Raw genomic sequence first — 27,790 nt, 5'->3', positions numbered from 1 at the left:
CTGTTCTTCAAAGAGTTTATTTGAGACAGACTGATTCTGTGAATGCCGCAAGAATCGGCATTGAAAACCAACCTTTTGGAGTTTATAGCAAAGTGATATGGTGTTGTCATGGACTCTGCAAAAGATATCAGCAAAAAGATACGCGTATGTAACTTGCAATTGTTTTATACACATTGTTAATCAAAAGCTACCATTTGTTAGTGGATTTTCTTTATTTTTCCATTCAGTTGATGTCGTCTATCCCAATAAAACTTATTTAGTCTTAAATCTTCATTATATTATCTACACATTGGTGTATAGAATGCATATGTTTGTGTTTGAAACAATTTGTGGCATATCTTCTTATAAGGAAAAGTTCAGAGGGTTTGAGATAAGTAAATGAGAGGTGAAAGATACCAAAGTTGGCAAAGAGACTTTCAAACGAGTTCATAACATGCATAAGATGAAAATAAACTGACAAGGCCATGGCATCAATAGAAAAAGGAAAACAACAGTATACAAAACACAACACAGAAAACTAAAGGCTGAGCAACATGAACCCCTGATCTCAGGTGCTCCCGAAGGGTAAGCACTAAAGCAGATCCTGCTCCACATGTGGCACCCGTCATATTGCTAATGTATGTAGAAACCCGGTTATAAGTCTAATTGAGTAGGTCACATTTAGGGAAAAGGAGGTCAGGATTGTGATTACAAGGATTGGAACATATATGTTGTCATCTGTGAAACAGATACATGTATTCAGTAACAGTCAGCAGGGTCAACTAACTCTTGATGGTGTCTGTAAAATTCTCAAAAAGATAATTTCAACTTCATTGGAACACTTGGTTTAATAATTTCCTTGTGCTCGCAAAAAAAACCCTCTATTAAGGAAATCATGATTGGAAACACATGCCCTGGAATATTGTACGTATCAACTGGGGCTGCTGGAATGTTGCTACATGTACATAGAAACTGAAAGTTCATAATTGGGAAACTGAAATCATCTCTTTTGTCATAAGGTTTTGTTCTCAACCAACCCTCATTTTCAATTTTGAGATGTAAGTCAAGATACGAGGCAGACTAATCTGGTGTATCCTTTATTTCAAGTTCGATTGGATAGATGCATTCACGTAGTCACCAAACTTTTAATTATTTAGTCAGAAGACATCACCTATATACTATAGCGGAAAGTGAAGTTAAAGGATAGTACTTTCATTCTATCTAAGAAGATCTTGTATGAAGTCGGCCTCATATGAATAAAGTTTGCAAGAGGAGGAGCACAGTTGGTTCCATGGGAATGCCGATTATTTTTTTAAAGACATGTCTTCCAAACATAACAAATATGTTGTCAATCAAGAAATCAAGCATCTTGATAATGTCAGTTTCAGAGAATTTTTTGTTTGAATCAGTGTTTTTTTACAAAGTACAATTTATCCCTCACTAAGAAAAGATACTTATAATGACATTGGCCATTCTTTTTTATGAAACAAAGCAGGACCAACAGAGGCAACTCTTTCAACTTGTCTTTTAGTTTGGAAGGGGAAATACTTGTGTAAATTGTAGAAAAGTCAAATGTTTTAATACTATTGCAAGACGAAAGAGTCTTAGATTGTACAAAATGTATATACTCTAACAGATCTTTGGAATTTTAAGTATCCATATGAGACTCATGCCACCTCTAGAATAGGTAGTTGCACATGTACAAGAGCTGTCAATCCTGGCTTTCATTGCTGATGAAATTGATGTTAATAATTTAGAAAGAGGTTTTCATGGAGCACTTGGAAGACCCAGCAATATAAGGTTGTTTGTAAGGACACTTATGTAATTTAAGTATCCAATACAGTGAAAGAATATCTAAAAATAAGAAGATGTGGTATGATTGCCAATGAGACAACTCTCCACAAGAGACCAAATGACACAGAAATTAACAACTAAAGGTCACCATACGGCCTTCAACAATGAGCAAAACTCATACCGCATAGTCAGCTATAAATAGCCCTGATATGACAAATGTAAAACAATTTAAACGAGAAAACTAACGGTCTTATTTAATTTATGTACAAAATAATGAACGAAAAACAAATATGATACACAGAAACAAATGACAACCACTGAATTACAGGCTCCTGACTTGCAATTGGGACAGGCACAGTTGTTTCTCAGCCAAATTAGACAAGGGGACTAGAGTTCATGTTCTTGTCCTGACAGGCAGGTAACATTTGCCAATGATTGGGCCATTCAAAAAAGATTGTTAGTTTCCCCTAACCCTGCCTGGTTTGTTTTTACCCTCCTGGTCCCTCCTGGTCAATTCTTTTTTTAACCGATGAAAAAAAAGTCTGATAGTTTCTTAAAAATGTTTCATATATCATTCTTAAAGTTTAAAATAGCTATATCATGTATATCACAAAATGTAGTAAAAGATACATGTATAATGTCAAAGTTTTTTTTTTCTTTAGAATTTCCTGGCAATGGTTTAAGAAAAAAACTTCTGTAAAGTGAAACTGCTTGTGCCTTGTTTGATTTTTCATAAAAAAATACTATGTTTTCCCTGACTGCCGACCCTTTTAAATTTTCTTGTGCTAAGGGAACCAACACGCAATTTTCAATGGCCTTACCCATCCTGTTATAGCAAGAGTTGGTTTATTTTACAATTTCTACAGGAATGGAAAAATGTAAATCTAATCTGCTCATGTTGTAAAAAAAGTATTAAGTTTCTGGATTGATGAGTAAATTACTTCTTTGATCCAGCCATGCTGAATTTATGCAATCACGCATAATTCCGAATTGAAGATACATCATGAAACTGATGATTTGTTTTATATAATTAAGTCATGATGTACTTATGACCCTCAAAAAGGCTTTTTAATTTGTTACAGTATGAAAGAAGAAAAAACTGGACCACTAGAGACAATATTTGATTCTGATTGACCAATTTTAAAATAAAACTTTCCTCTGAAAGTACAATGTGAAATGTTTTGTAAACTTTAGGGGATTGATGATAGATTAGAAACAGCTCTAAATTCTTTATTATTTTGCAGAGTGCCATAAAAGCCAAGTTGGTAGAACTGGGAGCTTATGTTGGTAAGTAAACTACATCATATTTACATGTTTAATGTACGTGATGTATATTTAAAAAGTGGCTAATCATTAGATGTGTTTATTTGTAAAATTTACTGAAATTGTCAGCAATATCAAATTTGTATCATATCTGCTGTATCATAAGGCTTGAAAACTGATTGAATTTGATATTTAAATACCTAATAAATAAAAGTATATGTACTTGATGTCATGGATGTCATGGATGTATAAAATGAAAATGGATTGTTTTAATCTTCATATTGAACATGTTGAATGAAATTTTTTAGACTTATATTGATATGAATAAATAAGACATCTCAATATATCAAGCTCTGAATTGCCCTGAATCTAAAAAAACTTAAAGAATAAAATAGAAAAAAAACAACGATCTGTCATCAAACAAAAAAACTCTTAACCAAATTCATTAAGATATGACTTAAACAACTAGCAATGAGGTTCTTGACTTGGTTTAGTAACACCTGTGGGTTATACATGTAAATTATATAACGATGAAGGTTCTTTAAAAAAACTTGCCACAGAAGACTACATTTTTGGCTGTGCCAAGTCCAGTGTTCTGCAGAAGATGTTTTGCCATGAATGAATGAAGATGACTCAGCAGATACAATCTAGATGCATCTTGGGAATCACTGGTGTAAAAAAAAAATGAGTTTGGTCTATTTTTCATTAGTACAACACACAGTATAGCAAGAACCTTATCATGCTTATGTATTATCAATGGATAGGACTCATGTGAAATGCCATTTTTACACAACCTGGTTATATAATGCTTCAACAGTAACTGAGTGTTTCAACTCGCTTGTGAACACTTGGTAAGTGTGAGTTAAAACATGCAATGTTGGATATAGAGGTTATCGGTCATGTTTTTAATATATACAATGTACACTCATAACATTTGAAGGTAAGTAACAGAGCTAAATATTTTTTGTAAGTGAATAGTAATTATTATATTGTGTTTTTTTATTGTTGGTCATGAATATCATTTGGAATCTGTTTGATATTTTTTTAACTTGCATGTTTCATGCTTATTTCTCTGTGCTTATTTCTCTGTAAATATGAAATATTATGACTTATAATATTTGTTCTGTCAGAAATTTGAAATGATATTTAGAATTAAATGATGAGTTATTTAAGTATATGATCTGGATTGTTATATTGCTTTACATAGATGATGAGTTGCCAGACTATATTATGGTTATGGTGGCCAATAAAAAGACCCAAAATCAGATGACAGAAGATTTGAGCCTGTTTCTAGGACTGAATACAGAAAAATTTACATCCTGGTATGACCTAATGCTACATACATGATAATTTTCATTATCAGCTGAATTTGCATTGAAATGGAATTTGATTTGTATAATATTAGAATATGAAGATGTGGTATGATTGCCAATGAGACAACTACGGTATCTACATTGTAAGAAAGACCAAATGACATTAATCAACAAGGAGCAAAACCCATTATAATAGTAACCTATTAACGCCCCCAAAATGACAAAATGTAATACCATTGAAACGAAAAAAAACAACAGCCTGTTTATGTACAAAACAATAAATGATAAAAAAAAACAAATGTGATAGACAGTGACCAATGAAAACCACTGAATTAATGATATGGCTCTTTCGGGTTATCTACACTCTTAAAACATACACATTGAAATGAACTGACTTCAAAGTATATTTAACATCCATCTTGGATTATTTAAGAATTTTCAGTCACCTGTAATTATAACCAAAGTGGCATTAAATCAAATGTATTTGAGAGCTTTCAAAATTTCCTCAATTAAATGCTGAATTTGTGTAGTGTACCAAATACTGCAGTTTTATTTTTGAATATTTTTCATGTTTTATACAGTCATGAAATGACAGTAAATTTCTTAAATAGCAATATTACACAAAATGTTTACTTTTTGACTTGCACATATGCTTAATTGCATATTTTGGTATTAATATTGATTCACTTATAGGGTCTTTGCATCGGAAATAAACACATTTATTCTAAAACCAGTTGTTGGCATGATACGGGTTATGTTCTTCTCATATATTTTATGATGGTATGATACTAAACCCCTAACGGGAGGGATTGTACTTGATTTTCATATGATGAAGACATAATCTTTCAATCAGTTTAATTGAGGTCTGGAGCTGGCATGTTAGTAACTGCTAGTAGTCCTTTTTTCATTTATGTATCATTGTCATTTTGCTTAGTTTCTTTTGTTACCTATTCTGACATCGGACTCGGACTTCTTTTAAACTGAGTTTTACTGTGCGTATTGCTATGTGTTTCTTTATTCTACATTGGCTAGAGGTATAGGGGGAGGGTTGAGATTTCACAAAACATGTTTAACCCCGCCGCATTTTTGCGCCTGTCCCAAGTCAGGAGCCTCTGGCCTTTGTTAGTCTTGTATGTTTTTTAATTTTAGTTCATTTATATGTTTTGGAGTTTAGTGTGACGTCCATTTTCACTGAACTAGTACACAATTTTATTTAGGGGCCAGCTGAGGACCACCTCTGGGTGCAGGATTTTCTCGCTGCGTTGAAGACCTATTGGTGGCCTTCAGCTCTTGTCTGCTCTTTGGTCGGGTTGTTGTCTCTCTGACATATTCCCCATTTCCATTCTCAATTTTATTAAAAATGTTATAAATAATACATAACTTTTGAATGAATTAGATGTTCAAACTTTATGTGTGTTTTGTGCCCTCATTTCATGGACAAAATATTTTATTTGTTGAGATGTGTGCTCTATGTTATTTAACCATATTGACTAGGATATGTCACAAGTAAGATTGAATGACAGTCTGCAAGTTTGAGGTCATAAACAATCCAAATCATACACCTCTTATACCCAAATATGCAAACTAATGTTGACCTCATAATGCTTTTACTTAAATGTACTGAATCTAAGTGGGTTGAACAGATATGATGGAGTCTGTGTTAAGAGACAAAGATTGAATTCACAAAGGCAAATACTTAATAGCAAAAAAAGTATTAGTCTAACCATAACGTTCATGAACAAGATGTATAAGATGACAGTAGAGGTGTTTTTTTTTTAATCTTATACCTATTTTACAGGCTTCATGGATTGTTGGTAAAACTACAGACTTTAAGTTCAGGTATATATTATATCTCACTCTAGGAGTGGGGGTTATATTGCATTCACTTTGTCCTTTCTCTCTGTTGTCCAACAAATATTTCTGTCACCATTAAATTCAAGTACTACTAAACAGAATGACTTAATATTTGGTCAGCAGCTTGACAGTGATAAGTTGTAATGTGTGAGCATGTTATTGATCTGTCAGAAACCTACTTCCTGTTTGCCCATACTTTGAATTTTAAATATGTTGAATGAGCTTAATATTTTTGGTCACACTTTTTACAAGTACTACCGAACAGAATGACGTCATTATACCCATGGAACATAGTTCCGTAGGGTATAAAGTTTTTGACCTGTCAGTTCATCAGTCAGTCTGTCCGTCCGTTAGTCCTGTTTATGTCATTGCAACTCCTCTGAAACCACACAAGAGAATTTCATGAAACTTTGTAGATAATAAGGACATACTATTTAGATATGCATATCGACAGGATATTATGATTCAATTTTTTTCTAGGAGTAAAGCCACTTTAAACTTAAAATTTTTGCCTAAATATACTACTGCAACAGTTTGTCATCGCAACTCCTCTGAAACCACTCCAAAAAATTTCATGAAACTTTGTATATAATAAGGACTTAATATGTAGATGTGCAGATCCATTAGAAATTTTTATAAGTTGACATTTGTAGGAGTTATGAGTCTTTGAACTTAGGATTTTGTTTACCAAGTGACAATTTGGGGGCATGGGGTATGTAAGCGGCTCACAAAGGTTTTTCAATATTTAGTCAGCAGGTTGGCAGTGATGAGTTTTGATGTTCAAGCACTATTTGAAATAGTCGGACACAGCACCTTCTGTTTAAAATACTTTGGGTATTATGAGTGAGTATGCTTAGCACTCATGCAATCTTGTTTCATTTGTTTATCCACCAATTAGTAATGTGTTGAAGAAGTTAGTCTTGCCTCTACCCTAGAGTTCCTGTCTCTTGAAATGGGTAGGTGCAATGTTTACTGTTTTGGCCTCCCATGGTGTTCCATATATAGCTACAAGGGGGATAATCTATTATCAATACATAGAATATACTTCTGCAACTAGTACAAGCTGTTTTGTATGGCATTCTGGAAATTAAGTGACTGAAAGAATGAAAATTCAGTTTTGGAAATATGACTCTGACCTTATAAAACATCTTTTGAAAAGTATGAAATGTGATCATGCAAATAAAACTTGAAATATATATCTTTTCATTTGAGCATAAGTCACATTTGGCTTTTTCGATTTTAGAACAACAAAAAGGTAAAGAAAAACATGCTGAAGAAAGCAGAGACGAGGAAGAGTCAGAAACAACAGAGAAAAAATCATCTCCTGATAAACCAGAAAAACTTATGAAACCTCCATCAGAAAAAAATGTTGGGAAAAAGACAACTGTTAAAAGAAAAAGTTCTGAGGGCAAACCTAAAATCGGCATAAAGGAATCAGGAAGTAAAACAGTAGATTCTAAACTTTTAGAAAATGAATGTACCAGTAAACCTGTTCCCACTTCTAAACTTAAAGATGAAGAATATGTATCAGAACTCCTTGAATCAGTAGAAACTGGTAGGTAGCATTTATGGATGATCAGGGATTTTTTTTATATATTATCAAATGAAAACATGGCTATATTTACATACATGTACATACTATTGTGAATAGCTGCAAGGTACATATTTGAAACATTATTGAGTAATTTGTATAAACCATATTGTAAAGAGAAATAATCCTTTATTTTTATAATTTTTTTTAGACTGACAGCTAAACTACTCTTATTTGATACCAATATGTAATTTTTATACGACCGCAAAAAAATTTTTGTGGTCGTATATTGGTATGACGTTGGCGTCGTCGTCGTCCGGCGTCGTCTGAAGACACATTGGTTTTCGCACTCTAACTTTAGTTTAAGTGAATGGATCTCTATGAAATTTTACCACAAGGTTCAATACCACAAAAGGAAGGTTGGGATTGATTTTGGGGGTTATGGTACCAACAGTAAAGGAATTAGGGGCCAAAAATAAGCATTTTTGTAACTTCCAGACATAACTTGTGTGTTAGTGTATGGATCTCTCTGACATTGTACCACAAGGTTCCATATCACAAAAGGAATGCTGGGATTGATTTTGGGGGTAATTGCCTCAAAATTTTAGGTATTAGGGGCCAAAAAATGGGCAAAAAACAAGCATTTTTCTAGTTTCAGGACCATAACTTGTGTGTAAGTGTATGGATCTTTCTGAAATTGTACTACAAGGTTCCATATCACAAATGGAAAGCTGGGTTTGAGTTTGGGGGTAATTGCCTTAAACGTTTAGGAATTTGGGGCCAAAAAGGGGCCAAAAAACACATTTTTCTAGTTTCCAGACAATAACTTGTGTTCAAGTGTATGGATCTCTCTGAAATTGTACTGCAAGGTAACATACCACAAAGGGAAGGCTGGGATTGAGTTTGGGGGTGATGAATCATAAGGGGGTTCAAAAAATTTGGGGGGGGATTTTTTTTTTTTCCTTTTTTTTTTCTTTTAAAATTTTCCATTTTAAGTTGGTTATTTCTGATTTATATTTAAAAGCAAATAATAATGATATGGTAGGAGATACACACCAAACAGGATGTGTAAATTATTATATAATAAGTATTGTGCAATAGCAAGAAATTTTCAATTGCACAGTATTGCACAATAGCAAGAAATCTTCAATTGCACAGTATTGCGCAATAGCAAGAAATCTTCAATTGCACAGTATTGCGCAATAGCAAGAAATATCCAATAGCACAATATTGCGCAATAGCAAGAAATTGTCAATTGTACAGTATTGCGCAATAGCAAGAAATATTTAATTGCACAGTATTGTGCAAAAGAAGATACTTCGTATAAATTGCTTATTTCTTGACCAATTTCAATGGGGTTTTATTCTTGAATTGTTGGGGTTTTTTAATATGCTAAATCATACCGTGTATTAAGTTTTTGGATTTTGGGCCCCGTTTTTAAATTGGTCCACATTGAGGTCCAAAGGGTCCAAAATTAAACTTTGTTTGATTTCATCAAAAATTGAATTATTGGGGTTCTTTGATATGCCGAATCTAACCGTGTATTTAGATTCTTAATTTTTGGTTCCGTTTTCAAATTGGTCTACATTAAGGTCCAAAGGGTCCAAAATTAAACTTAGTTTGATTTTAACAAAAATTGAATTCTTAGGGTTCTCTGATATGCTGAATCTAAACATGTATTTAGATTTTTGATTATGGGCCCAGTTTTCAAGTTGGTCCAAATCGGGGTCCAAAATTAAACTTTGTTTGATTTCAACAAAAATTGAATATATGGGGTTCTTTGATATGCTGAATCTAACCATGTATTTAGATTTTTGATTTTTGGGCCCCGTTATAAACTTTGTCCACATTGAGGTCAAAAGGGTCCAAAATTAAACTTTGTTTGATTTCATCAAAAATTGAATTCTTGGGGTTCTTTGATATGCTGAATCTAACCATGTATTTAGATTTTGGATATTGGACCATAATAGGTGAATGTCCAATTTAAAAATTTTAAGTTCTTAGACCACATTCATTCTGTGTCAGAAACCTATGCTGTGTCAAATATTTAATCACAATCCAAATGCAAAGCTGTATCAAGCTTGAATGTTGTGTCCATACTTGCCCCAACTGTTCAGGGTTCGACCTCTGCGGTCGTATCAAGCGGCGCCCTGCGGAGCATTTTATTGTGAGTTATCCTCCCCTTATCATGTTTTATTTTCTCATCTTGGTATCTAGGCGGAGTAGAATTTAACTTTAATTTGTACTTCTCTGCAGGAAAAATCTTCTTGCCTCCATCAACCTTGAGTTCTTAATGTAGGATTTAATAAAAAAAAATCATTCAAGATTTCAATTTGTGTCATTACTGTTTCCCAAATAAGAATTAAGAGTTGCATTTACTTCATCCACTGTATTTCTGGTGTTAATTAACTTTTTAAAAACTGAAAGACACAGAACTAAAAAGACTAATTAAAATATAAAATTAAACTGTCATGTATTGTAAAATCAGAAATTATTGCAAGGTTTTTATTAATGCGAATAATGCGACTAGGTGAAAATCACAATAATAAGAACTTGCATTCTAATATCTGATAGATATATCTGTTTGCAAATTTTCTTGAATCGCACTAATTAATCTTGCATTTTTTAACATTCTCTAAAAATCGGAATAATTTATGAATTTCCAGTAAAAAATATTGACCATTGAAAATTTTAATAAACCTAATAAAGATTATTAGATATATATAGATTCCGCCACTGCATCGAGTGTGATACGATATTTATTCACTCAACATCCGTTAAATTTTCAAATTTAAAACACGAGGCTCGCCGAGCAATTTTAATATTTAAAATTTATGGTGGTCAAATCAGTTTCTCTAATGATTTTTAGACAATATGAAGACAAGCTCAATCCTTCGTTTCGAATGATCTGCAAAAAGATGTGTTCTTTATATGTGACGTCATCAGGCATTGTCGCCTTTTTTCATGACGTCACAATAGGATAGGTATTCACTTATGTTTCTAAAATAAAGTAAAAATACTAAACTAGAGAAAAGAAATACAGTCCATACAAATGTTAAATATATAGAATAATTTCAGATGAATTTAGTGAGGAATTTATTAAAGAACAGGAGCAAAGGAAAGTAGGGACCAAAGCAGTGAAAGTTGTAGCACCAACAACAACCACAATAGTTCAGAAACCTTCAACACAGACAGTAGCTCCACAGCCGTCTGGCCTAGTAGCTCCACAAGTGTCTGGTACCAAAGTGATGATACCCACCAGAGATCTGTCATATCCACAGCAACCAAAGAAAAAAGTTGTGTCAAAGAAAGTGAAAACAGTTATTAAAAGAAAAGCTGATTCTGGTACTGCAAAATCAGGAGTAGGTTATATTTGTAGATCTGCAAAGAGTGAAACTAATTTTTGTCTTAAAAAAAAGGAGATGTGTATTTATTGCCAATAAGACATCTATCCATCAATCAAAGACCAAAACACAAAGATAAGAACAACTGCAGGTCGCGGTACGGCCTTCAGCAATGGGTCAAACTTATACAGTCTAGTAAGTTTTAAAGCCCAGTGACGACAAAGTGTAAATCAATTTAAAAGTGAGAACCAACTCCCAGATTTATGCTACAATAATTTAAGAAAAACAATTATTGGAGGCACAAATCGACAAAATGCAAGGCATAACAGGCTCCTTGCTAAGGATAGGATCATAAAGAATGTAACAAGTTAAAGATCTATGTGAGCAATCAAACCTCATTCTTTCCTGAGACATTGGTGTAACACCATCATTTGTAGATTTATCCATGATTACAGAAATAATAAGTCTGCTCATGACATAAAAATAATTTTTCACTTAAGATAAAAATCTATATGTGATTGAAAGATAAAATTGATTGATCCTTTATAAGAAGCAATTTTAATTTTCAAGTTACCAGGTAATAATATAATGAAAAATACACATACATTTATTAGTAAACTTAGAATAATATCTATTTATTACATTTAATAATCATGTACGAAAAAGGCAGCAAGTCCCAAAAGTAAATCACACGCCAAGCTGGCAGGTGGAAGTGTTCAATTTGACAAGTAAGAAAACAAAAAGGTTTCACACACTGTTAAGACAATATTGACAGATCTTACTACAGTGTTAAATTGAGAACCTCTAAGAATAAGCTCAACCATGTCAACGGACCAATAAGCTTTATAAACAATATCATCTTAAAAATCAGGATGTGATATCCTGTTTGTAATAAGATTTCTACAGATAAAGCTAGACTTTAATTTCCTCTTCTTCAACATAGGATAATTTCAGTGACTTTAGAAATGTCATTCTAACAATGCCTTAATTAAAAAAACAAATGTAAAATAATGTATCATCATCGATCTGTTTAAAAATAACAGTGAATACATTCACCTTAATTCACATCCACTTTAATAGAATATCCCCGTAGAATGATATGAAAAGAATTGTTTATAGAATGGGAGAAAAACTGGCTTCAGATGATGATGACATAATTGGTTCATACATGTAGCATAGTTCAGTTATTCCTGGTGCTTATATAGTTATAAGGGTCAATTTGAATAAAAGTGGGGTATACCAGGGTATGTTAATGAGACAGCAACCAAAGTACATAATTAACAGAAAGACATCTAGAAGGTAACTTACAGTCTTCAAAAATTACAGGTGTTTATGCAATATACTGCCAAGTCTTAAAAAGTTGTGAATAAACCAAACAGAAACAATTAAAAATTTGTCATCAACATCAAGTTTTAACAATAAAAAACGCATTAAGATATGACATATTTCAACCCCTGGCAAGGTTCCAAACTTGGTTTTAGTGTAAACATTGTGTTCTTTCAGGTTCCTGGTAGTGCAAAGAAGAAACCATCTTCCATTGTGGGAACAGTTAAACAACAATACACAGAACTGCCTGATGAAGAGTATGACCCACTCAATCCTTCCTTTGGTAAAGTAGCCAGTTCTGTTAAAGTCTCAAGAGGGAGGTAAGTTATAGTAACATGCATTGGGTCTGTTATATATGAATTTCAAAAATCTAATTTTTATGCCCCCGCCATAGCGGAGGGGGTATTAAGTTTTACCCTTGTCCGTCTGTACATCCCTACGTCCCAAAATTGGTTTCCGTTCTCTAACTTTAGTTTGCCTCAACCAAATGTTATGAAACTTATACACAATGCTTATTACTACAAAACACAGATCAAGTTTGAATTTTGGTGGCGTCACTTTTACCATTCTAGAGTTATGCCCCTTTACAAATAGAAAAATTGCTGAATTTTTCGTTCCCGTTTTCTAACTTTAGATTGCCTCAACCAAATGTTATGAAACTTATACACAATGCCTATGATCAAGTTCGAATTTTGGTGGTGTCACTTTAACCATTCTAGAGTTATGCCCCTTTACAAATGGAAAAATTGCTGAAATATTTGTTTCTGTTCTCTAACTTTAGTTTGCCTCAACCAAGTGTTATGAAAATTATGCACAATGCTAATTACCACAAAACACCAATCAAGTTCGAATTTTATTGTTCTAGAGTTATGTCCCTTTACAAATGGAAAAATTGCTGAATTTTTCGTTTCCGTTCTCAAACTTAAGTTTGCCTCAATTAAATGTTATGAAACTTATACACAATGCTTATTACCACAAAACTCAGATCAAGTACAAATTTGGGTAGAGTCACTTTAACAGTTCTTTAGGTATGTCCCTTTTTAATGTTATATGCAAGCGGGGTCATCATCTGTGTCCCATGGACACATTCCCCATTTATTTGACTCTTGATATGAGCATGCTTATTGCATCATTTGATCACTGAAAGAATTGCTGATGTTTCAAATCAAAACTGGAAACACCAAGCATTTTAACATGTTGACCATATATTAAATTTCTATTTACCAATGTTTTATGAGTTTTGTGATGTCTTATATCTACATAATATACATTTTTTTGTAATCCAAGAAAATTGGTATCCACGAAAATAAATGAATCCAAAGTATATAAATAGGAACAATTACAAACAAGGTTTGTGGCTTGGGGACATGCAAATTAACACGTAACTTGTTAAACCAGAATAGTTGATCATACCACATGTCTATAGAAAATGTATTTTGCACTCCTGTTTACCCATTGATCCATAAATGGAGAGGATTGAGTAGTAACAACTAAGTTAGAAAAAAATACAAGTAAAAATAAATGAATCTTATAAAACCAGTATTGTTACTCAATCATTCCCATTTATCTTGATCAATGAAAAAACAGAATATGGTTTCCATTTGAAAAATAAGGAGATGTGTTATAATTGCCAATGAGACAACTATCTACATGAGATCAACTGATGTGGATGTAAGCAACTATAGGTCACTGTAGAGCCTTCAACAATGATCAAAACACATACTTTATAATAAGCTATCTATGTTTATGATTTAGACGACTGACAGTACCTCCATCATTACAAGCTAACAAAGCACTGATACTGAAGGCCACAGCTGAAGCTGAGAAGTCTGTTAGTTCAACTTTACAGAATGTTCTCAAAGAGGAGAAACTATACAGTGCTAGAGGTATGAAAACAAATGAAATTAATCAGTTGAAATACATGTAGTATAAAAGTGGTTGTGTTGTAATTTGTGACTTAAAGTCACACCACTCTAAAAGTTTATACCTTAATTAAGATATTTACATTCATGGCTGTTCCATTAAAAGATAAATGGTACCCATAGAAGGCACTTTGAAAAAGGGATAACATCTATAAATGCAATTATAGAAATTCCTTTATATTTTCGTTCGCTGTACAAAACAGACATGAACCTCACTCATAGTTGAGATTTCGAAGTGCCTTCCCTGGATCCAATGTATGTTTCAATGGAACACCCCATTAGTATATTGATATGAATTATTTGGTTTGTTTAAAATTTAAAAATTGCTTCATATGTTCATCTTTCTCTAATTCTTTGGCAATTTAACCCTTTCCAGACCCATTGTATAAAAAAAAATAATTAACGTGTGGTTGCCCATGATCTCAGAAGATGATTGGATGAGTTTAAGGGTCATAACCTTTGTCTCCTAACTGGATGAATCAAGATGTGCTAACAGGTGTTAATGAAATTGACATCTTTGCAGTATGTGGAAGGCACTTGGAGGGGGTTACCGTTTATCAAAAATGAAAATTTATCTGGTAAGATTCTAACATAGTTACTCGTGGATTATTGGATATATCCAATCTCGATAGTTAAATTATCAATTTTAACTATCTCAATTGGATAAATCCGATAATCCTCTGGTACCAATGTAGGAATCTATATTTATCCTTAATTTCTATTCCCTGGTACCAATGTAAGGATCTATATTTATCCTTTATTTCTATTTGATATCACTTGTGGTCTTATCTTGATTAAATGTAGCAGCCCGTTTATATAGTGTCAGTATCATGCTTACACTGATGGGGCTGCTGTTTATTGATAAAAATTAATGGAATTTGTTATTTCAGGAAAAGCCCTTGTAAGACCTGTACAGAGAAAGGTACAAGAGTTACCAGAGTTAAGACACCCAAAGATTCGTCCAAACCTTGAATTAATATCCAAATCGAGACGTGAAGAAATGATGAGGAATATGACATATACAATAGAAAACAAAGAGTCTCCAGAATCTCCCGAGTCGGACGAACCAGAAAACATGAAAATCGTCATTCAGAATAAATTAAAGACTGGTAAGGTACTTCAGAATGCTAATCAAGAGAAAGTGACTTACACAGTTGTCAATAAACCACAAAAATCAAAGCAAGAGGACGTGGTATATACTGTTGATAAAAGACCTACAAGGATGCAATACATTACTCAGGCTGAGCCAGTTCAGTATGCTATAAGACAGATGCCACAAAGAGTACAAGTTGTAGGCAGTGTGCCTTCAGGGTATGTTGCTACTAATCAACCGCAGAATGTTCAGTACTTAACACAGCTTCCTTCAGGGCAGATGGCTTATACTGATACCACTGAACCACAGTTTATTCAATATGTTAAGGTAGAACGACAACAAATGGAGATGGAACCAGTCCAACCATCATTTCAGAGTGATAATAGAAGGATTCAGCATGGTATTTATCATCATTTTATTCATTTTGTCAGTGTTGTAACACCTTGAACTACATCAATTCTTTTAAAATTATGTCTTATTTTCTGTAACTTCACATAAAAGGTTAATGTTGTTAATTCACAGCTTTGAATACAGCTTGACATAATTCAACAAATTTTTTAATCTGAGTGGCTTTGGGGATTTCCCTGGCCAAAACATGAACTCTGCCATTTCTGCTTATATCATTCCGAAAGTACAGAAGTCACAATTACTTGTTCCTTGGAAGTCTCAACCAACTTAATAATTAAATCGTTGATATTAACTTGTAGGGGGGATGAAAAAGGTTCTCCTTTTGAGTTATGAGCTGGTATTCAGAAATTGTAATTCTTCCAGATTTTTATTTCATTGATTAGGTTTTTATTAGTCTTATTACTTTATTGATACTAAAGTTTCTATGTTTATTTCAATATAGTTGCTAGAGTTCAGCCTGTAATGGACAGTAGATTAGTAAAGAGGAAATCATTTGATGAAGAAATTAAGGATGAGATGGACAAAGAAGAGGAAGAGGAAACATCTGAAGAAGAAGAAGAAGAAGAAGAAGAGGAAGAAATGCTTCCAGATGTTGATGACACTGATGAGACAAGTAATGAAGGTCAAATGGTAGCAGGAAGTTCTGATGCTGAAGGTCAAGAGGTCATACAAGATGAGGAAAAGGAGGAGGTAGAGGATATAGACAGCCTCAGTCTTGAAGGTGGAGAGAAGACACCAGAACCAAGTCCTGAACCTGTTATAGAAGAACAAAAGCCTGTCCCATCAAAGAGATTAATCAGGGAAAGACAACCAAAACAGTAAGCCACTTTTTATAGTCATAGACAGGGTGCAATAAGTGCCTTATTTTTCACCGAAATTTGAATTTTTAAGTGGGTTTTTCGAAATGGATTACATAATTTAAATTTGTTTTGTCCAAAATTCTATTACTTCTTCATATCATCAAAAGAATGCCAGTACCTTATCTGGATGATGTTTTTTTATCATCATTTGACCGATTTATTTAATATTTGGTATGATTTGATCATGTTCATTTTATTCAATTTGCGGAATAAGAAGGAGAAAAGTAAACAATGAAAGTAGTAGAATTATTAGCACAAGACTGTTTACAGTCATGTTTTTTTATTATTTAGATAGCATTTTGTGTGGTTACATACTAATGATATATATATCTCTCCATCTTCTTATTCAGATCAAAACCAAAACCTGCTCAGATAAATCCTAGATTTATTGTGACATTAGATGGCATAGATCCAATGACATTTAGAACTGGTTCAATGTTTGTTGAAGACACACCAAAACGAGAAATACCAGTTGTATCTAAGATCACACCCCCATCCATAACTCCAATAAAGTTTGATCTGAGAGACACTGATGATGGTAAATTAATTGCTTATTTTTAGTTTCTTCTGATGAATTTTCTTTGAAAGTACAACTTTTGTAAACGTTTTCTAAATTCAAGTTTTGCTATCTGACAATAGAAAAATTACCTTTAAATATAATTTTATAATTTATTAGTGTCTGGCCAATCAAAGACTTTTTTATACCATTTGTAGGATACTTAATTTTGCTCTTATTAGAAAAAATAAAATTTGTGAATACAGTCACATGGGAACAAATGGTATCTTTATAACCAGACTGATAAACTGAATTTTAATATCGATACTGACCTCAAATTTAACAATAACACTTTTCAGCTTATTTTGGAAGAAATTAATATAACAACAAAAAGAAAACATTGGTTAGAAGAAAAGTCTAAAGTTTTGGGTTTATTGATACAAAGAAGTTTGTCAAAAAAATATCCACCAAATGATAATCAGTCCAAAGTTCCTGTTTTGTGTTATGTCACAAATTCAGTATGTAAGATACACACCCTTTTCAATGTTATTTCTTCATTTTATTTAAGGAATGACGCTATTATTTTTTCTGTCTATTCGAAATAACCTAAAAAATGTGATGCACACTGAATAACCCCCATAGCGGTATATTTAAAAGTGTGCACCACATTTTTTAGGTTATTTCGAATAGACAGAAAAAATAGTACAGTCATTCCTTATAATTTAATTATAAAAAGTAGTAAATCATGATAAAAACATTGATGACATCATGGTCACATGACAAAATTCTGTCTATGAGCTGATAGACAAAACACTTTCAACTAATCAGAAGATGTGTTACATCCAAAACTAGATTATTGTGTAATATGATTCTTACAAAAATCCCAGAGGACAAGTCAAAATAAGCTTGCAAAGGTACACACTTATTGGGAAGAAAATTATCTGTTAACTCCTCAATTTGGTCCATGTTTTCTTGCAGCTTGTCAGTTTCATTTTAAGTCCATCAGAGATATATTTAAAGAATCTGATTATTGATATAAAAATTGCAGGGTGAACTCAAGTTAATCTAAGGGAAATTGACACAGTTTAAGGAGAGATACATGTTAACATCAAAATGAACATACAATGTCCCATTATTAAGTTTTGTTTCTGATAAGGCCTTTATAATGAAATCTAATCACATGACTTCAAATTATAGAAGAAGAAGAAGAGGAGGCAACTGAAGAATCCCCATCAAAGAAATCCAAATTGACAGAAAAATGTAAATTTTGGCCAGCTTGTTCTGCAGGAAATTCTTGTACCTATCATCATCCCTCAGTCTCATGCAAGTAAGTATGTTTACCTTATACAACCTGATAAGCTGTTCAACTACACCAATCACCACATTTTGAGCTTTTTTAAAAAAAATAAATTTCTTTCAAGCTTTTCTAACAGGATTACCAAGGAATGAAGGAGACGTTTAATAGTTGGATAGTTGTAAAGACTTTTACCATTTAGCCCTAATCCTCTGCCGTCACCTGTTCATGTTACATGAAATTCTTAAAGTAATTTGCAAACTTTGGTATTAACATCAAAATTAAGGATGACTATTTCTTGTTATAATGAGCAGAAATTAACTATGGATAAACATAATAATGGCTATTATAATACATTTAATCATTTAACATAGTTGTCCACTTAGAAGGACTAAGAGGGCACTAATTTTTAATTTTTAATTGGGAAATTGAAGAGTAGACAGTTTAAGTTAAATGGCATTACTGGTTGTCAATTAAAAAAAATTGGGTGTAAATATATGGAAGGGGTTTTGTTTTATAATACATTAGTTTACTACTATAATGTGTGTAAAGGCTTAACTCTATATCGTTCATAAACATTCTTTAATAATTACCACCAAATCTGTTTACTTGTCATGTGGAACTTTATTTACAGAATGTTTCCTAATTGTAAGTTTGCTGATAAATGTCTGTACATTCATCCAAACTGTAAATTTGATGCCAAGTGTACAAAGAAAGATTGTCCGTTTACACATGCCAGTAAGAGAGGAATTGCTCCAACAGTTATAAAACAATGTAAGTTAATATACTGTTAGAAGGGATATGAAAATGAGTAACAGTTTAAGTTTTTTGTCTTCTGCTGTTTTTATGCCCCCATCGTAACGGATGGGGCATTATTAGTTTTCTTGGTGTAAATCAGGGGTGTACAGAATTTTACACCCTTGTTGAACAATTCCTTTACTCATTTTTAAACCGGGATGTAAATTTGAAAAATGCTTATGAAAAATTTCCAGTGTAACATTTTTTCAACGTTGATGTTGCTGCATATTGTCAAATACTTTTTTTCTTTATTTTGGGGAAATTCAGAAAAAAATTCTTGAAAATGGTTAAATTAAAAAAAAGGTTAAGGGGTTCTATAATTCAGTTTGACAGCTTCAAGCATACTATATTTTGACCTTTTGTAACTGGACCAAATCAGAACATTACATAAAAATTCATTGCCCAAATTTTTTTAACATGTAATTTCATCCCCCTACTTAATATTTTTTATGCATAGAATATGAATAAATAAATTTGGAAAGTGGATGAAAAATATTTGCAAGTTATACACTGTGCACACTGGGAACTATATTTGTAGGCAACGAAAATTAAAGGACGATAACTGTATCCTCGGACCATTTTCAGAAATCTATAGATTTCCTGATACATTGTTTTTGTATATTTCCTATCACTTTTCCAAAAATAGTCTGAGAAAAAAAGAAATTTAATGAATAATAGTGTTTATACTGTCATAGGTAGTGTCACTTAGGTCTATACATTGTGTCATTAATTTAATTACAGATATACCTATGCCTGTACATACAGCTCCACCATATAATAATAAACCACAGGGCAAGATTGTATGTAGATTTGGAGTGAGCTGCCAAAATGTATATTGCCCATTTCAGCACCCAACAGTAAGTCTCAGAAATGTGTGTTTTGTGAGCTATCCATACAATAGGAATATCCATTAACATAAACCAAAACAATTGGACATTGGCCATGTTGGCATAAAACATTTTTTTATTTAGTTAAATCTATCAGCATGCCAAAAAAATTAGAATTTTATAAGACATTTTCAATTTACTTTCTCATGAACTGAAGTGCTTGAGAAATTTTGATACATGTATGTACATTATTCCATTTCACTAAAATTATGTTATTCTGATTTTATGAAGTTGTGTTATGAACTTTTTTCCAGAACTGTAGATACGGAGCTAACTGTGCCAATAGAGCATCCTGTCCTTTCACACATCCACCAGCCACTCAGTCAAAAGAAAAATACTCTTGGACAGCTAATAAAAACTTAGATAATAAGTAGGTATCTCATTGAAGTGTGTAGCATTTTGTTTTTGTACGTGTGAGGCTTTTTGTTGTGTAATCCGTGTTGGAGTAAGAATTAGGATTATCATTTACAAAATGGTTGGGATGTGATATTATGTACACTTATTTAAAAAATCTATATTAATAAGCACATTTTAAAATATTGTTTTTAAAAATGCAGGTCTATACCTGTAAATTACTTATTGAAAATGAAAAGACATATGATTGAAGTTGTTCTTTCTGGTCATCAAATACCAAACTGAGAGCTGTTACTTGGTGAAGTTTCGTGAATAAAAAAATATACTTATAGAATATACACCTTCAGTGTAAAGATAATTCCTTGCCAAATCAAATCAAACACTGAAATTGGTATTCATTTTGGAACAAAGGCTGGTCGACAGAATACTATGTCTTGGCAGGATGACAGGACTTCCAACAATATGTTTCAGAGTGCAAGAATGTGAAAAACCAACTCAGTTTGTCAGATGAGTATAAAGAAACCTAAACCTGATGCACATAATATTTGGCATTCAATATGTAAGCACTCATCAATAAAGCCTGGGTTTTTATAACAAAAGATAGGTTGTTTTTTTAAGCTCTTTATGCATGTAATCGTTTTTTTTATTTAGATTTTTTTTAATTATTTGAAGTGTTTTTAAAACTTTTGATAGTTAGCTTCTTTTGTTTTGTGTATCAAATTAATTCTTCCTGTGTTTGAATAAGTCTGATAACTGTTGTACCTTATTTTGGAGCTGTAAGGTTACAATGCATGGTCTTAAATTTGATTGCCTTTTTGGAGCTGTAATGGTACAATAATTTGTCTGAAATTTGTTTATCTTTAGAGGTATTATTTCAGAATACATGGGCTACTATTAATGGTCTTTTGAGCTTAGGTTTAATTGCTTTTGGATCCTTAGTTGTTCAATATTGTGTCTGAAATTGAATACATATGGAAATGAAATGCAACACAGCTTGGTCTATAACTTAAATGCTGAGGAATCTGGAATTGTATAATAAATAGTCTCTAATGATTGCCTTTACAGCTGTAGTTTTACAATATATGATTGGAATGAGGAAGGCTTTGGAGATGTATTTTTACAATACAATAAAACATATCTGAGACAGAAGATTTTGTTTTGATTTGACAGATTTTCCTTTAAGACAGGTTATTCCATTACATAATATTCACTGTATGTTCAGTTTGGACAGGTTTCTTGTTTATTCATGGATCATTTTAAACAGGTTTCACTGTTTATTGTTTAAAATTGTATTTATTGTGTTGTAATTTTACAATACATGATCTGATATATTTTCATTTCATTTTTGGCATGATCAGATATATGATTGCCTTTTTGAGCTATGATTTAGCCTTATTCGGCTTGTTTGTGGGAGATAGCTGTCATTTTACAAAACATACTGTAAAATATGATTACCTTGGGAGCTATTATTGCACAATACATGGTATTACACTTGATAGGCATGCTATGTATACAGTGATATTGTCTTTGGGATCTGTTATTTTAAGTATTGGCCTGGACTTTGACTGCCTTTTGAGAGTTATAATTATTATATTCACTTTATGAATAGTAACAACAACAGGAAAAACCAGAATCATACAACAGACTTCCAGAGATCTCATATTGTAAAATTTGTTCCCAGACTGGCAGTTTATGATGAGCCTAATCTCTTACTTACTATACAAAATAAGGTGACTTTTGTGTTGCATGGTTGTCAAAATTATTATGAAAAATTGTATGCCTCACTTATTCCTAAAATCTTGGAATTTTAAGTTGTAAGTTAAGCTGCTATCAAGTTGAAGTTGTATGCAGAAACTCGGGAACCCATTAATAATTTTCCATCTGCTGCTTCCGTCCCCTGTAATTGAGAAGACATTTTTTTTATTTAATTTCTCACACTCTGTAACCAGGGATTTTTCCAACTATTTTCATGTAAAAAAAAAAGTTTGATTGTAGAAAATCACTATAAAAAGAACCCAAAAATGACACACTGTTGATTAAAATATTTATATTGCTTTCAAAACGATTTAAGATTTAATTCTTAGGATTTAGATTTCATATTTTAAAGGCTGTAATATTCTATATTTCAGATCAAACATTGCATGGTTTTGTTAATGATATTCTGTACTGATAATTTTAACACACAAATTTCACTTCTGATAAAGAATATTCTACAACATGAGAAGTTTAAAATTATTATAGTTTCCCACTTCTGTATTTGAAATATTAACAGCCAAAGGCTTTTAACTGAAAAATGCTCCAATCTATATCATCTTTAGTTATTTAAAATACTGATAAAAAATCTCTATTTGTGAAACATGCATGCAACAAAAACAGAATCTACATATAAAATACTTCCCTTGTTCTAGTCTTTCTATTGGCTGTACCAGTGGATATTATTATAATTAGTTTATTGGACTAGTAGTGGCTAAAATTGTAAGTGTTTCCATGTGCAATCCTTGGTGGTATATTGGTATTAAGGACACTCATACTCTCTTATTGCATTAAGCATTGATATGACTCATACTCTAGCTCTTATTACATTACACATTGAAATGACCATGCTGATTAAAAAGAGATATAATTACAGCATCTAGAATTCTTCTTTGAAATTGTCATAATAGTATGACTCTTAAGGTGAAGGAGATGTTCTAGTGACCTAAAAGATATATAATTGTCATTCATTAGTTGCTCTAGTTTGTAGAGACAACCTATTGTACCTCAAGTCACATGTTCATCCCCTAGTGGTACCTCAAGTCACATGTTCATCCCCTAGTGGTACCTCAAGTCACATGTTCATCCCCTAGTGGTACCTCAAGTCACATGTTCATCCCCTAGTGGCACCTCAAGTCACATGTTCACCCCCTAGTGGCACCTCAAGTCACATGTTCATCCCCTAGTGGTACCTCGAGTCACATGTTCACCCCCTAGTGGTACCTCAAGTCACATGTTCATCCCCTAGTGGTACCTCGAGTCACATGTTCACCCCCTACTGGTACCTCGAGTCACATGTTCACCCCCTAGTGGTACCTCAAGTCACATGTTCATCCCCTAGTGGTACCTCAAGTCACATGTTCACCCCCTAGTGGTACCTCAAGTCACATGTTCACCCCTAGTGGTACCTCAAGTCACATGTTCACCCCCTAGTGGTACCTCGAGTCACATGTTCACCCCTAGTGGTACCTCAAGTCACATGTTCACCCCCTAGTGGTACCTCAAGTCACATGTTCACCCCCTAGTGGTACCTCAAGTCACATGTTCACCCCCTAGTGGTACCTCAAGTCACATGTTCACCCCCTAGTGGTACCTCAAGTCACATGTTCACCCCCTAGTGGTACCTCGAGTCACATGTTCACCCCCTAGTGGTACCTCGAGTCACATGTTCACCCCCTAGTGGTACCTCGAGTCACATGTTCACCCCCTAGTGGTACCTCAAGTCACATGTTCACCCCCTAGTGGTACTTCAAGTCACATGTTCACTCCCTAGTGGTACCTCAAGTCACATGTTCACCCCCTAGTGGTACCTCAAGTCACATGTTCACCCCCTAGTGGTACCTCGAGTCACATGTTCATCCCCTAGTGGTACCTCAAGTCACATGTTCACCCCCTAGTGGTACAACTTAATTTAGAAGTTAAATCATGATCTGCTTTATAAATTGGTTACCTGGTCTAGACTAAAACTAACATATAGTTTTAGTTTTACAGCTTTATATTTGGATTAAAATTATATGAGATATTGTCTCATAATGAAAAGATGTACATGTTGAGAAAAGTATGTTTACAGGAAAATAAACCTAGATCAAACTGCCTACATTATGATTGCTGGTTCATTCTGTTATTAGCCATCTTTTTATCAATTATTTATAATCATCAGTAGTATGTTTTGCATATGTTTCTATTTACTTTATTTTGAACTTTCAGTAAATAAGCTGAGGTAGACAATTTTTCACTAATAATATTTGACTGTCTTCGTCCTTGTTTAGAATTTCAGTTGAATCTGTTTGCTTCTGTTAGTTTGCATGGAGCAGATTATATTTGAATTGTGTAAGAGTTCAGTTATAGTTGGGTTTCCCCCAAATTTTACAGTTGAATGCATGCCAAGCTTAATTGAATGCAACTTTACCAGTCATTGTATTTTTTGAGTATTGCATAACTATAGCATATAATCTTTTTTGTTTGTTTGTTTATTCAAATATTTGTTTTGTTAGAATCATTATTTATATTATATTTAGTATTATTATTTCATGCTATCAATTTTCCCAGGTACTCATTACAAGCATTTCATTGCATACTATCAGACTTGGGGATTTCTGCTGAATTTACATTCTCAATTTATTTGACATGAGGATAGATAAGCTTTGCTGTATGGTCAGTGCCTGTCTACCATTGAAAGCCAGTTGATGTCCTCTAGTTATGAATAAAAAATCATTTGAGAAATTTTCATTGAGATAATAACTTTATAAAAACAGAATAGAAAGCTGAATATAAACACATTAGTTCAACAATACTCTAGTGTCAAAGCCATGTGTCAAGCTCCTAATTGTCTCTAGACTAGGCAAGTTGTAGTTAAATTAGATATTTTTATATTATAGTTTGGTTGATGTCAGTTTTGTGGGCATAATGGAAAATATAGTAACTGTTCTTGGTAATCAACCCAAGCCTTCAAAACTTCTTTGCATTAACAGAGAGATTTGAATATCACATTTGGTGAAATTTTACAGATGTATCTTACAGATTGCTCTAATTTTTAGCTAATTTGTTTAAATAAAACTTTTAATTACTCTTATTTTTTACAGTTGATGTTGGTCTGCACGTTGGTCAGATCTATGAAATATAATTTGATATATTTGCTTTGCTATACTAACTTCAAGCTTATTTATTTGTTTAGTTTATGATTGTCACTTAAAATAACTATCATGATTATATGCACACATGCTCATGAGGTATTATGGATAGCAAATTGCAACGTTTTCTGATAATAGTAATGTATGGTGATGTTGCTTCAATTTTTCTTGAAATATGTAGCACTTTGCCATCTATAAAATAGTCATATCACCTGCATGTTATCATGAAAGGGTGTATTATTCTTTTACCATAGTATCCTAGTAGGGGGCATTTTGTTTTCCAGTCAATGTGTCCATCTGTCCATTTGTCTATCCCATATCAGATTAAATTTTTGGTATCGGATAATTTATCATGAAGTTGTGGTCACATCAGCTTGAAACTTAAGTACACATTTTCATCATGGTGAACTTTTTTTAATATATATATATATATGGCAAATTAAGGTTTTGACCCACATTTTGTTGTTCACTGAACATAGAAATGTGACAGTGCAAGCTAGAAATTGTATGTCTTATGAACACATATCCTTGTTAAATTTTATGATAAAAGGTACTGTGGATTCATTTATTTTCGTGGGTACCAATTTTCCTGGATTAAGGAAAACTTACATGTTCGTGGGTATTTAATTTCGTGGTTTTGCCGAAGTCTGCATAAAAGCCTATAGAAAATTTGGTATTCGTTGAACATTTAATTTCGTGGTTCACCTGTACCCACGAAATCCACGAAAATTGGTATCCAATGAATAATAATGAATCCACAGTATATGCTATCTACAGTTTTAATGTTTTCAGGTTAATTTACTGCTGTTGAATTGAATTTCAAGATTACTCAAGTAGTCATACTGCTTTGATTCTTTGATATTTGTTCGATATGATCTACTTTCCCATAGTTTTATTCTCTCCAATGTTTTGTATTTAAATATTGCCAGTACTGAAGCCGTGGCTACTGGTCAACTAATATTCTAAGGGACTGACTATCCACCTGCAGGGGTTCTAACCAAGTGGTAGTAATATAAATAGTATGATATCCATATTAGAGTGTAAAATACATGATTCTATAATAACTGTCATCACAAAAGAACAACTCAATATAATCTTTAAGCCAGTGTGGTAAGCATACAAATTCTACGGCTTTGATAGCATTGATTGTAAAAGAGGGTATGATATCCAGACACTTCAATTTTTCTAGTGAAATGTTACTTCAGAAATCTATTTAGATAAATTTTAAGTCAAGTTTATGCATGGGGAATTAAACACAAGAGTTGCCTGATGAGACTCCAATATATTTTATCTGCGGATAAATACATTTTAAGGTATGAAATTTGTGGTGTTTACTCACATTCGACTCTGAAAAATATATACCAACATAGAAATTTTATATTGTTGAAGGCTGTACAGTTGCCTATGTTTGCATACATCCACTTTATTTGAACTTTGGTGGATAGTTGTCTCATTGGCAATCATACCACATCTTCTTATTTTTGTATTAATCTTTCTCTTTTCAGTGCCAGAAAAGCAGATTTCAGAACAACAAAGACTTCAACAATAACTACAGTTATTAAACCATCATGATGAAGATAGAGTGTTATCACATGGAAATCTTTCAGCACTTGGTGCTAAACATTGTGATGTAGTAAATCTAGTCAGCATCATGGGACTGCTAATGAATTTTGTGGACAATGTTGTCAACACAATGGTTGTTTAATTTGAATGACAAGAGTATAATTTGTAGAGACATGGACAATAGTTTACCTTTTCGGTGGAAATGAAGTGAACAAATAATCAGGTTCTGTTTTGAAATACAGTTTTTGTAGTTGGCATTGTAATGTAATTTCGAAATCTTTAAAATGAAATGCCATCTTGTTATTGATGAAATTTAATAATTCAGGTTTTCATGTGTATGTAAATTTATTCTGTATTAAAGGAGGAAATGTGGTACAGTCCCTATTTGACCTAAGAATTGAAATATGACAAAATGATGTGAATTTTTGGAAAGATAGCTGATATGTTTATTCAAGTTTAACTGAGAGGAATTTCATATTTAAAGAATACTGATAATTGATATATATGTCAAAAGTTAAAATCATGAAGAATTTCAAATTTTTTGAAATTCTTCTTTATTTTGACTTTTCACATAAATATCAATTATCAGTATACAAAAATTATCTCATTTTGCAATACTTCTATTTTTAGGCCAAATATGGCCCTTCACACACTGCTTCCTTTGAATATAAGATTAGAAAGGGAAAAGGGGAAGTATATTTGTATTTGTTTTTTTATTAATGTTATGTTAACTTAGTAAGTGAGGGAAAAAACACTTTTATCTTTGTTTTATCTTTAGTTTTTTCCTAAGTAAGACAGAGTATGGTCAGAGTAAAGAAGTTTTTAGTC

The 27,790-nt window shown here is 32.7% G+C and overlaps 1 protein-coding gene and 1 long non-coding RNA gene across 3 annotated transcripts; one reads left to right on the top strand and one right to left on the bottom strand.

Annotated features, from left to right (window-relative positions):
- The first annotated feature begins 2 nt into the window (after positions 1–2).
- On the top strand, positions 3–27,790 carry LOC127738581 (zinc finger CCCH domain-containing protein 14-like). Of its 2 annotated transcripts, XM_052249892.1 has the most exons (17): positions 3–144; positions 3,018–3,060; positions 4,244–4,358; positions 6,148–6,188; positions 7,447–7,758; positions 10,813–11,096; positions 12,582–12,724; positions 14,160–14,290; positions 15,217–15,819; positions 16,270–16,645; positions 17,038–17,225; positions 18,381–18,510; positions 19,112–19,251; positions 20,017–20,132; positions 20,417–20,532; positions 22,126–22,246; positions 26,905–27,790. In XM_052249892.1, the coding sequence occupies exons 1-17, from the start codon at positions 109–111 to the stop codon at positions 26,959–26,961; spliced, it is 2,952 nt and encodes a 983-aa protein (XP_052105852.1). In that variant the 5' UTR covers positions 3–108; the 3' UTR covers positions 26,962–27,790. The 2 variants fall into 2 exon arrangements, with proteins under 2 accessions (XP_052105852.1, XP_052105853.1); XM_052249893.1 differs by lacking the exon at positions 22,126–22,246.
- Positions 23,435–24,394, bottom strand: LOC127738629 (uncharacterized). The gene is made up of 5 exons (XR_008000123.1): positions 24,142–24,394; positions 24,049–24,110; positions 23,739–23,893; positions 23,586–23,708; positions 23,435–23,523 (listed from the first exon to the last, which is right to left on the bottom strand). It is a non-coding gene; the product is annotated as an uncharacterized LOC127738629 (long non-coding RNA).

The sequence above is a fragment of the Mytilus californianus genome, unplaced genomic scaffold (genome assembly GCF_021869535.1).
Source record: "Mytilus californianus isolate M0D057914Y unplaced genomic scaffold, xbMytCali1.0.p SCAF_4, whole genome shotgun sequence".
NCBI classification, from domain to species: domain Eukaryota; kingdom Metazoa; phylum Mollusca; class Bivalvia; order Mytilida; family Mytilidae; genus Mytilus; species Mytilus californianus.
The sequence above is the reverse complement of the archived record's forward strand: the minus strand, read 5'-3'. Positions and strand labels throughout refer to the sequence as shown.

Coding starts and splice junctions, on each gene's coding strand:
- LOC127738581 (XM_052249892.1), top strand. CDS start 109: ATGGACTCTGCAAAAGATATCAGCAAAAAGATACGC. Junction 3,061..4,243: donor AGAACTGGGAGCTTATGTTG/GTAAGTAAACTA, acceptor TGCTTTACATAG/ATGATGAGTTGCCAGACTAT. Junction 7,759..10,812: donor CCTTGAATCAGTAGAAACTG/GTAGGTAGCATT, acceptor GAATAATTTCAG/ATGAATTTAGTGAGGAATTT.